The 13013-nt window shown below is 39.7% G+C and overlaps 1 protein-coding gene across 1 annotated transcript in view; it reads right to left on the bottom strand.

The window, feature by feature from the left end:
• The window catches only part of man2b2 (mannosidase, alpha, class 2B, member 2), an 88815-nt gene extending 76363 nt beyond the window's left edge, over positions 1 to 12452 (bottom strand). The window contains exons 1-3 of the mRNA XM_073042667.1: positions 12157 to 12452; positions 3793 to 3939; positions 1000 to 1105 (exon numbers count right to left, since the gene is read on the bottom strand). Of these exons, the coding sequence (XP_072898768.1) occupies positions 1000 to 1105; positions 3793 to 3939; positions 12157 to 12327 (424 nt within the window). The 5' untranslated portion in view covers positions 12328 to 12452. The remainder of the gene's footprint in view (positions 1 to 999; positions 1106 to 3792; positions 3940 to 12156) is intronic.
• Between the last annotated feature and the right edge of the window lie 561 nt (positions 12453 to 13013).

The following is a 13013-nucleotide window of genomic DNA, read 5'->3' as shown; positions in this document are numbered from 1 at the left end:
TCCGGCATATAAGTTCATTAACCTTAATGCAGCAGTACAATAAAATACATGATAAATAGATATAGAGACAAAAATCTGAGTTACGTTAAGTCTATTAACTAGTTAAGTTAAAATAAGTAGTGCAAAAAGAGAAAAATAAAAAATAGTAATGATGTAGTGTTCATGGGTGCAATGTCTATTCTGAAATCGGATGGCAGAGGGGAAGAAGCTGTCCCTGATTCACTGAGTGTGTGCCTTCAGGCTTATAACAATGAGAACAGGGCATGTCCTCGATGGTGGGCATCCTTAATGACGGCCGCTGCCTTCCTAAGGCACCTCTCCTTGAAGATATCTTGGATACTACAGATGGTGGAGCTGACTCATTTCACAAGTTTCTGCAACTTATGGATCTTGAGCTGTGGCCCCTCCCTCACCATACCAGACTGTGATGCAGCCAGTCAGAATGCTCTCCATTTGTAGAGGTTTTTGAGAGTTTTATTTGACAAACCAAATCGCCTCAAACTCAGAATGAAATATAGTCACTGTCTTGTCTTTATAGCTGCATCAATATGCTGCGTCCAGGTTAAGTACTCAGAGATATTGACACCCAGGAGCTTGAAATTGCTCACTTTCTCCACCTCTGATCCCTCTGTGAGGATTGGTTCATGTTCCCTCATCTTACCTTTCCTGAAGGCCACAATCAGCTCTTTATAATATAGATTCTATATCATAAACATGAGGAAGTCTATAGGTGGTGGAAATGCACATGGAAAATGCACTTAATTCATAGGACTGTCATAAATGTCTGCATATCACTTCCAATGTCAATATAGGTACTGGGGAAAAATCAAAAGCCTTTGGAGTAGGGTTATGTGCTAGCATATTTTAGAGATGATATTCAGCTTTTGAAAAGAGAAAAAGAATAATAGCATATTCAGACATATTACATCATATGTTCTGGAGGTTAGAGCGTGTAAAAGTAGTCATTTAAGACCAGATTTGGAAAGGACAGTTCCCCACCTGTGAGTTGCAAGATCTGGGAACTGAGTTCTGTTACTGCTTCATCATGCATTACTTGTCCTCCAATGATAAACTCTAACTGCCCCTCCTCCAGCAACTGATGCACCTGAAATTAATAAGCAGTAGAACTTCATACTTCAAGCAGGACTGAATAACTTTTATAAAACAACAAAATTAGTTAAATCAACGCACATTGGAATGAGAAACAGAAAATAAAGAACTAATACTCTCAAATCAGTATTCACTGCTATATGAAGTTTTAACATGATTTTACAAAAAAAACAACTGCCGTCTATAATCCTGTAATTCAGTGAAATTGAATTTGAAAGAGCTCTAAGCTTTTTGGGTGATACAGATTCAATGCTATGACATTGTTGTATCAATAAATATTTCACTATTTAAATATTAACACAGAATTAACATTGGTTCTTGATTAAATAGGCTACTTCTTGTGAAAAACATTTGCAACTGATGTTTATGACAGTTATCTTGTTTTTCCTCAAGTGACACCTTTTTCTTTTTCTTATAAGATCTATTTTCTTCCCTTATTAAGCATTTCTTTCTACACAAGTAAACATTTAAAGTATGTCTGAATAACACAACAGAACTGTAGATTCAGTGGTGACGAAAACTAGTTGGTGAAGCCATATTGACTAGGATAATCCTAAACTCAATTCGTAGTCTGTGGTCAGTGGTTTCATTTCAGCTGAAGCATTATCAAGGCTTCAAAAACTAAATCCCAGGACTGAAATGGAAAGAAACGTCAATAAGCCAGGATTCAAGATCAGTGCTAGTTGGTGGAGGATAGAGCCATGGTGAAATTTAGTTTTAATTCCTGCCACGCTGAAGTAGCTTATTAACAAATCTTATAAAGATTTCTGCAAGACTCTCTCAGTAGCAATACCTCATCATTATCTCAAAAACTTTAATAAGTAATAAAACAGAACACAATAATAGGCAAGTACCGTGAGGTAGTAACATTTCATCAATTCCGAATACCCATCCCAGATAGTGATAGGTGGTCATTTCTTAAAATATGTTAAGTATTTTAATGAAGTTGCATTATTCCGTTTTAATGGTTAGAGGGTGGGCTTCCAGTGCTCAGGAAACCCAGCACCTGAAGGCCATGAGAAGGCAAAATCAAGTCAGCAAGTGTCTTTCCAGTGCTTCTGAGTTACACAATTGGAAGTGCTTCACCCTGCACCCTGCTTCTCACACAATCTTCCTACCCACTCAACAGTCTCCTTCCAACAAGCAATGGCTGCCCTTTATTCCAACAGGAAACACAAAAGAAAAAACTAAATGAGGGTCATGTGTTAAATTCGCTAATGCTCCTCCCTGTAAAAATCACATCCATATAATGAACCCACTCAAAACAACAATGAAAAGAAATAGGAACAACAGCGATGTTCATTACAGTTAGGAAAATGAGTCTCAAATCTAATTCAAAACAATAGTAAACAACCCAATATTGATCTCACTTCAACAGTAATCCATCAGTTGTTTACAGCCTGAGAGATGTCGACCGCTGTTCCATGAAGAACCATTTAGCACACAGAAAAGGCCAACAAAAACAGTGATATACTTTATCAGATAATGTTTATTTCTGGAAAAGAAACTAAGATTGGTTGGGGTATAAAGATTAGCCTATGGTGATGAGACCCATTCCTTCCCATTTTCAAATAGTATCCTGGGAGTGGCTGCACTTTAGTTCCACATCAAAAAACAGTGAAATGGCAATTATGCTACACAACTCTATGTCATTGGCCATTTTTAAGAACATATAAATTATTCTGCACAATCCCAGTGGCTGTAAATGTTTTCTTTCTTTTAAACAAATTTATTTAAAAAAATTAAAAGGGCGATATTTGAGTAGATGAGATGGCATAAGCTGAGAATTACTGAATCCTACAATAAAGAAGCGATCAAATAACCATATAAACAATTACAGCACGGAAACAGGCCATTCAGCCCTTCTAGTCTGTGCCGAACGCTTACTCTCACCTAATCCCACTGACCTGCACTCAGCCCATAACCCTCCATTCCTTTCCTGTCCATATCCCTATCCAATTTTGCTTTAAATGACAATACCGAACTTGCCTCTACCACTTCTACTGGAAGCTCATTCCACACAGCTACCACTCTCTGAATAAAGAAATTCCCCCTCATGTTACCCTTAAACTTTTGCCCCCATCTCAACTCATGTCCTCTTGTTTGAATCTCCCCTACTCTCAATGGAAAAAGCCTATCAATGTCAACTCTATCAATCCCCCTCCTAATTTTAAATGCCTCTCAACCTCAACCTTCTACACTCATTTGCCCAATGCCAGACTGCCTTTATGAAAGCTCCCCATACTTTCCCTATTACCCTGCTATTTTGCCCCTTCAATATTTATTCTCCTGAGGGAAGTTACAATTGCATTTTTCTCCATGATATAATGTCTTGATTTAATGACTGCAGCAGAGGAAACATTTGAAAAACATTCTCAAAGTCTCCTTGGCTCCCACCAGCTTGTGGAAGTCCCTGGCAATAATGATTTGAATAATACCCTGGACAGCTCCGAGGCCTTTGATCTATTTATTGGCAGAAACTGAAAAAGAAACACACATTTCCCACACCCCTGATTCACTTTCCCTGTTGAGCATCTCATACCCCACCCGTGGAAGCGTCAGTAGAGATTAAGTTCACCTAAACAGCAAGCACAGAGCCCAAAAGCTGAGTGGAAACAAATACTCCTTAACTGAGTAAAAAAAAAAGAAAAATATAAGTATAGTCATAACAGTATCTATTACCTGCTTTTTCTGTGTATCAGTGGCTACCTTATCCCACCAGAGTCGAAAGAACTCTTGCTCTACAGCAATAAATTTGTGCTGTTTCTTCTTTATCAGTTCCTCCACAACAGTGGTGTAAACATTGGCTGCATATGCATGCATACTCTCCTGTAAAGAGACAATAAATCAAATTAAAGGATATTTTTATCAGATTGTTCCCTTGTAGCAGAAGCTATTTTCCATACATTCCTTTCCAATCCACTAATTACGTAACGATTTAACCGCAGATGATCTTATAATTATCTCCACACAACTGGGCCACTGAGTCACCAATGACATCCATTGTGGATATCATCAAGTAAACCTAAGAAATGAATTTACCGAGATTCAAATCTGAGTAAGGCACAGGAGCAGTCTTGTAAATATAACACAAAGAATTACCGTAGATTCCGGACTACAGAGCGCACCTGATTAAAAGCCGCTGGCTCTAATTTTAGAAATAAAATCAATTTTTTACTTGTACAGGCCGCACCGGATTTTAGGTCGCACCGGATTTTCGGCCGCACCGGATTTTCGGCCGCAGGTGTCCCACGTTGTAATATGAGATATTTACACAGAAAGATATTACACGTGAGGATTTTTTAACTTTTAATTAAATCCATATGGTAACATAAACAAATACATATTGCAAATGCTTTTTTTTGAACCGTGCCTGTAACGCGGCTACTTTTAAATATACGTTGCGTATACTTCTTTACTGAACAACATTCCAATATCTCCTAACGACTGGTAAAAAATATATATACTGCAGCCTACCAGGAAAAGTTATTGATCGCCTTTAACTTAAAAGCAGCGTTTTCGCTCCGCCGCTCGCCCCCCTCCTTCCCGTTTATCGCAAACCGGTATTTTTCCCACAAGACGCGGCGAAACCGGGTGTGACGTCATAGCATCCCGCGATGTAGTACAGAAAACAAATATAGTTAAAACAGTTCTAACTTTAACTAACAAATGAATTACTAAGCGAAAATATTATAAACTAAATAACTGCCATAAAGGCAGCACAATGCTTTTCTTCGAGTGTTTTCCATGTTGATGAGGGTGAGTACAAATGACTGATTTACAATAATTTAATTGTGAAAGTGCGCTTGATTTATCGTACAATTTCATTGGACCTCTGTGAACTACTCATCAATTTTATTGGTCTACTGTTACGAGGCAAAATGTTTTTGGCGGCATGAAAAAAAACCATGTATTAGCCGCTCTGTATTAAAGGCCGCAGAGTTCAAAGCTGTTCAAAATGTGGGAAAAAAGTAGCGGCTTAAAATCCGGAATCTACGGTACCTAATGGCTGAACCTAGCTACAAAACCAATCCTCCAGTTAAACTAGGCTAATATGGACAGTAATGTACTAATATTTAAAATAAAATTAAGCACGCAAGGACTCGGTAAAATTGATAATTATTACAATTTGAAAAAGGATATCATGATTTTGACATACCTCATTCTTGCTCAGAAGACATCACATAGAGGAGTGTCCCCACACTCAGTTTTTAAGATTTTTACAGAATGGAACAAATATATTATTTAAATCTTTATTATTTTTGTGCTGTGAATGAAAAATGTCAATGTTGTAAAATGGAAAACTTTCATTTTAAGTTCACATGTCAAATTAGCTCATACAATAAAGAGCTATCTTTTTAGGCCAGCAGATATGGATTTGACTGCAATGGTTAAGGGAAATTTGGATAAGTACATGGATGGGAGGAGGGGTATGGAGGGCTATGGTCCAGGTGAGGGGCAGAATAACAATTTGGCATGGACTAGACGTGTCGAATGGCGTGTTCCTGTGCTGTAGTTGTATTGTAGGCCTCTGTTAGTCTCCATAGACCATGGATTTGCGCCTTGGAAAATTTCCAGGGCGCAAGCCTGGGCAAGGTTTTTTTTTATGCAAGACCAGCAGTTACCCAAGCTGCAAGTCTCCCCTCTCCACACCACCAATGTTGTCCAAGGGAAGGACATTAGGACTGTAGTACTGTATGACTCAATGACTTCGTGCCGTGTATCATACCAGTTGGTGGAACTGTCTGTTATTCCTGGAGACTTCAGAAAGCAAAAGAAAAGTCTTGTATTATCGTAGTTATTTGCCTAGTTAAGATGCATTCTATTTGTCTTAATGGCATTATTCATATAATTGCAGCTCTAGAAGAAAAGATAACTGTAGTGTTAGCCCATTGCTGCAGCATGAATGAAGGCTAACTGTAGAAAGCAAAAGCCATTTTCTGAGAGTTAGAGTTGTTTGAACAGGATGTATCACCTTGATGTATCTGACTAAGTGATGAAATTTCCTCAGTGAGTCTTACAATTAAACAGCATCCGTATGGTTCTCTTACTACTGTGCTTCAGACCCTTCTAGAGGTAGCTTAGGCAGGCTGCCTGCCTCCCCCCTCACACACACACAGCTCAACCCACTGAGTTCCCTCGGCAGACTTCTGTTGTTGTGTTCTCTTGCTCTCTATACAAAGCAGATCCTTTCTTCCTTCAGTTCTTTCCACCGGGCTTCCACATCCCTCTGAGAAGCTTAGGCACATTGCATTGTCACCACTGTTGGTGAAGCATTCTCCTGAAAGCATTGCAACTCGTATTGTTTGGCTGTTTAACCAAGCGCAACGAGGCTTCAATATTGGAATGCCAGTGTGGTTTCACAGCAACATTTGCTAAATAAGGAAGCAGTTGCCATTTTAAGCACAATACAATTTTAAAATCAAATCTTTGAATGTGGTTTTGGAATGGTACCTCTGTAATTAATCTTTAACACACAAAAAACCTTAATGTATTTTCTTCAGCTGCATCCAATGCTTTAAATACTTTACAGTAGCTAGTGTTTCCAGAGAATTGTAGACCAACACTGACCATATTTAGATGTTTACTATTATTACTCATGGCCCCTTTCGACATGACATTGCCACGGAACTGGTTTACTGCATTTAAACTCGTTATAATGAATTAGAATGCTGAATTGTCGAACTATTGACTTGAGCTGGGTCTTTGGGACATAATGAATAACTGGGGGTGGGGTAGGGAGTTAGTTGGAAGCTTAGACTCCAATACCTCATTAAATTACACCCAAGGGGTTTCAATACGTGGAGAGAAATGTGCCCAAAGATTCTCAGAGGGACGTTTAAGCTCCGGTCAATGTCAAAGTAAATTTATTATTCACGTATGTATTTCTCACCGTGTACTATCCTGAGATTCATTTCCTTACGTGCACTTCATTGGGACACATTGGGACCAGTATATTTTGGCCAATTAGGCTACCTCAATTAGCAGAAGTTTCATGGAAATAGTTAAAACCGTATAAAAAAGACTATTTAACTGATTAACACATTATGTATTTAAATAAAAAAAGAACAAATTTGAAAATTAACAATACCAATACAGTACTAAAAAACTGTAATTCCTAATCGTTATTGACGGAGGAAGTAATCCAGTGCACGTTGCCATGTTCTTTTGATTGAACGTAAATGAATAAAATCATTGTTCATGGTTTCAGACTCTATGAGAGTAGTGTCTATATGAAAAGGAAGATTGTACGATTAGCCAAAGGCAGCTTTTGCAGTGGTTGGCAACCTCTCAGCACCGAGCGACTGATCGGGCAAAGGTTAGAATCCCTTTTGCTGTTCTACGACAGGTGAACGCAGCGGATGTGCAGTGCATTAGAAAACAGGAACCTTTTCAAATCCAAAGTTACCTTAGTGAACTCTGTCTCTTTTTTGACTCTGAGGGTCTGCAGTGGAGGATGTATGAAAGAGAGTACAACCTACTTCAGAGGTATCTCACTCAATCATCATTCTGGAAATGCACCATGTCACCTGTCAGCTCATCAGACTTCACCATGAGCAAGAATGTCATCACGGACGACCATTCAGAGCGAGAACGATTAAAGACTGTGCAGTAAGACTGTTTCAAGACTAGTTTCTGAGATGTCCAAAGATTTAATGAAATGATCATTCGACTTTCTGTTAAAGTAATTATGTTTGACATGGATGTCAGGCGGGAGTGTTCTGCCCCCAGAGCTGCTGTTCATTTTGTATGAAGTTTGTTTTGCACAAACCACTTCATGTTCATAAACTGTTTTTTTTTTAACATCATTTCCTGCGTGGGTTAATTTTGGATTTTGACTTGAAACACATACGATAGAAAGCCATCCATTGCCATCCACTCTTTATTTGCCTTTGAAACAGCAGTTATCTTTTCAAAAGGGTTTCTCATTAAAAATCCTGAAGAAAGCTTCTGGCTTGGGTGATTTTTCTGATTTTTGAGAAGGTGTGTAACTCCCTGCCTCGCTTTGTTCACAACGCTTTGCAGGGGCAGTAGAACAAGGGAAGTAAAGAGAATGCCTAGGGTGGGAGACATCCTTGATTATCTTGGCTGTCATATTCCAGCAAACTGAATTAAAGGCAAGGTTGGGGCATGCTCATTGAAGAATTTCAGAGCTCCCACTTAAATAGTAAAAATATATGAAGTGTCTAGTAATCTAAGAGCTACCCAACGGAAATAACTAATACCTGTCTAATTTGTATTATGCATTGGTTTGAAATATCCCTCGTTTTACTGTGGTTAACTGAGATTAAAAGTAAAAAAGGGGATAATTGAGATCTATAGCAGATCATAACAATGAACTTGCTTCGTGTTTTGGATTGTATATTTTCCTTGTGTCAGATTTATTCAAAAAGAATCATTTGTACGACAGCTGGTTCACTCACAGAAGAGATAACGATTCTCTGTTCCATCAGCAGTCAGTCATTTCTGTTTGGTCCTGGTGTCACAAAGCATCAGAGGCAAAATCAGAATAAAACCAAGCCATGAGATAGTTCTGTGCCTATGGTAACATTATTGTCACCTTATTCATGTGACAGAAAATCGTAGGAACAGAATAATAAACAGTGGTTTACATAGCCAGGGAACCCTATCCCCTTATCCCATCCAACTCTACCCTGTTACTTGACACTTCTGACAATGCCACAATGCTACTTAAAGGTCAACAAAATATATATATATATTAACATTGTGGGAGGAAGAAGCTTACATGTCACAAGCCAAGCTACCCACGCTTTGCTAACAAATACACTTCACCTCACCTTGCTCGTTATCATCTGAGGATATTTGAAATGCCTTTATCAACCGGACCTATTAGAGGAAAACCTTTGCAAGCTGGTCACAGAATGGCCCAGTGTCTTGGAAATCGCTGACACAATGCTTTTTCTATATCAGGACAACCTCACTTAACAGACTCACTGTTGGAAAGAATCTTGTAAGGTTATGAGGGCACTCTGCAGTAACATTATCTATTATAATTCAGCATTCAATAAAACTGATAATCTGGCACACTTGGGACTTTAGTGATGTTGGAATGGCAGATTTTCCAGACCATTGAATGCTATTCCTATTAAAACTCCTAAGGCATTGCAAATTAAATTGTTTAAAATGGCAGCAGTACTATAATACATTTTCCAGTGAACTCGATTAATTGAAAGGGAGCATAGTAGCTGGGGCCCCAGTCGGTGGAAAGTGAGCACAGGGACAGGGGCCGAAGTGAGCGGAAGGAGAGTGCTTTAAAAGGGCAACGATCATACCAGTGCCCAAAAAGAGCAGGATGAGATGCCTTAACAATTGTTGCTAGCAGTGTTCACATCTACGGTGATGAAGTGCTTTGCAGGTCTAGTTATGGCTAGAATCATTTTCTGTCTCAGCAAAGACCTTGACCCACTGCAGTTTGCCTATCACCACAACAGGTCCACAGATGAGATCTCATTTGGAGTTTCAGAAGGTTTGGTATGTCACCAAATTCAGTCACATAGTTCTACAGGTGTACTGCTGCATCACCTTCTGGTATGTGGGGGAGAGGGGTTACTACACAGGATCAAAAGAAGCCGTAGAAAGTTGTGAACTTCGTCAGCACCATCAGGAGCACTCGCTTCCATAATATCCAGGGCATCTTCAAGCAGCCATGCCTCAAAAAGGCAGCATCCATAATTAAGGACCCATATCACCCAAGACATCACATACAAAATGCTGGAGGAACTCAGCAGGCCAGGGAGCATCTATAGAAAAGGAGCACTGTCGATATTTTGGGCCGAAACCCTTCGGCAGGACTGGAGAAAAATAATCTGAGGAGTAGATTTAAAAGGTAGTGTGAGGGGAGAGAGAATCACCAGGTGATAGGTGAAACCTGGAGTGGAGGGATGAAGTAAAGATCTGGGAAGCTGATTGGTGAAAGAGATAGAAGGCCATGGAAGAAAGGAAAGGGGGAAGGAACAACAGAGGGAGGCGATGGGCGGGGAAGGAGATGAGGTGAGAGAGGGAAAAGGGGGGATGGGAAACGGTGAAGGGGGTGTGGAGACATAACGAGAGGTTTGAGAAATCGATGTTCATGCCATCAGGTTGGAGGCTACCCAGATGAAATATAAGGTATTATATTTTATATATAAGATCTTCCTTAATACAATATGTTTTATACATATATATATAATTTATATATAAGATCTTCTTGCAAGCTAACTGTGGCCTCATCACGATAGTGGAGGAGACCATGGATGGACATATCGGAATGGGATGGGAAGTGGAATTAAAATGAACCCAACCTAGAACATGCCCTCTTCTCATTGCTACCATCAGGAAGGAGGTACAGGAGCCTGAAGGAACACAGTCAGCAATTCAGGAACAGCTTCTTCCCCTCTGCCATCCGACTGCTGAATGGACATTGAAGCTTTGAATACTACCTCACTACTTCTGTGCTCTATTTATTTATTTTAACTAATATATATATTTACTGTAATTCACAGCTTCTATTGTTATGTATTGCAATGTACTGCTGCTGTAAACCAAAAACAAATTTCACAACATATGCCAGTGATATGAAACCTGATTATGATTCTAAACAGGAACCAGGACCCTGGTGAGTGGAAGGGGAATGCAGCAAACCATATTTAGTGAAGCAGGTGCCAACCCATCAGGATTTCCAAATAGTCACACAACAGACTGGCTCTATAGTTATAACACAGACTTAAACTCTTTGAGGAAGTGGTGAAGGGAGAAGATGATTTTTTTTTAGCACCCAGAGAGTGACAGAAATCTGGAACACCGACTGAAATAAAGAGAGGCAGAAATTGTTGTGTCACATATAAAGAGAAAAAGCACTTGAGTGGTACAGATGGATAACTAGACAGGAGGCAGAAGAGAATTCAGATGCTGGAATCTGGAGCAACAATCTCTTGAAGTCAGTGGGTCAGGCAGTATATGTAGGGTTTAAAAATTCACCCCACAGATGCTGCTCCTGACGCAGGGTTTTATTGACAATTCCTCTCCCCACCCTCACAGATGTTACTCCACTCACTGAGTCCCTCCAGCAGAAGGTTTATTGCTGCAGCTGGAGAGGAGGATCTCCTCCAACTAGGCTGCAAATTATTAGCTTATGTGATGTGTTACAGCCACAATTTTGCAACTATCATTCAGTGCTATTTGAACTGCAGTGGTTGCACATTTGCTATATAAGACAGCTTTTCTGCACAATATTGAGTCTAAATTATTCTGGTATATAACAATTACAGCACGGAAACAGGCTATCTCAGTCCTTCTAGTCCGTGCGGAATGCTTATATCATATCACGAGGGTGGAATTTGGACAACCTACTCCACCTGAATTGCTTGCTTGATATTTAAATTGCTTGCGTGACGCTTTTATGCTGCTCTGGGGTCCAATCGATTGCCTGGGGAAACCGTAGTCCCTCTATGTTAAATGGCCTTAACGTTTATAGTGGCTTGAAGGTCTTAGTTCCTGGGCTGTATCACTTTGAAAAAGAAGGGGTATAGGAGTGCTGGACATGGGGCACAAGAGAATGCCCCATTACTAGAGGTTTGAGAAATCTGAAGCAACAACCTAGTGAAGGAACTCAGTGGATTCCTCACACTCCGAATGCCACTGTCTTATCTGAGCAATAACTGACATCTGCGTCATGTCGCACTTCTGTGCATGAACTCCTTGCTTTGCATTTTAGGTTTGGTACAATTTACACGAGCTACAACGAAATCTCCAAACAAATTAAATTTAAAACATCGTTAATGACCAAGAAGCTAGTTTGCCAGAGGTTCAATGACATTCATTTGACTTCTGCTGAAACAAGGAATCACAAGGCAAAGGTCGTGGTATACGCTAATCCAGTTAATTAATACTTCCACACTCATTCATTTTGCTTCAATCATCTAACAAGAGATGAGCTGAGACAAAAGGTCATAGAACTTGCACATCAAGATGTGCTTTATGATTTTTTAAAAAGAGAATGCACCTGCTTATTCTGCACTACACATTGGCATGTTTCCACTCCCCTACCTCCACGGTGTAAACCCAGCCAACGTCCATGTGACTGTGAGGAACCACGAATGCCTGGATGACATTATTTTTGCCCGAGTGTCCGCCAAGCCGCCGCGTCGCCCCTCGAACGCCGAGACACAGCAGAGTTCCAAAAACTGTTACAGTAACAAACACTCCAAAGCCTTTCATTGTTGCAACATTCCTTCCGCCTTTCTGGGGAAGCGCAAAATTGAATACGGAAAGAGAACGCGCCCAATTGTTCAGTGCCAAAGAGACACAGACCAGTTTATCGAAAAAGTAATCAAAGGACAATGTTTCTGACCCGTTACGAAGCAAATGGTATTAATGTTTAACCTAGTGTGATGCCCCCATGTTGTATAGGTGACATGGCATGTATGCATGAGTTTATTTCGAAATCCATTTTGTTATGGTTTGTAACTCCGGAAACTAATCAAAAGAAAAACACAGGAGCCGGAATGTTTGTCTATATAGTTTTTCTTTCTGTTCCCCCCCCCCCCCCCCAGCAAGGCGCTCATATATGACGTCGTGGCGTAATGACGTAGACATGTACGTACTTCTTATATTTAACTCATGATTTATGTAAACAAACAAAGGGAATGCTTTATCAAACAATATATTTACAATATTGCAGACACATTAAATACACGATACCTTTTCCCTGTCACATGTTTGACGTTTCGACAACTGTTGGGAGGTGGAGTTATGTACAGAATGTCCAGTTGTCAGATGGAGTGAAGCAAATCCAAAAAAATCCATAAAATTGAACAATTAGTTTTATTTTGAAGGATAATTTTAAAATAAAAATGTACAGGGATAGTCCTCAGTGTGTACTTCTGTTGCTCCCTTCTTGAGCG

Source organism: Hemitrygon akajei, chromosome 4 (genome assembly GCF_048418815.1).
Source record: "Hemitrygon akajei chromosome 4, sHemAka1.3, whole genome shotgun sequence".
NCBI classification, from domain to species: Eukaryota; Metazoa; Chordata; class Chondrichthyes; order Myliobatiformes; family Dasyatidae; genus Hemitrygon; species Hemitrygon akajei.
The sequence above is the reverse complement of the archived record's forward strand: the minus strand, read 5'-3'. Positions and strand labels throughout refer to the sequence as shown.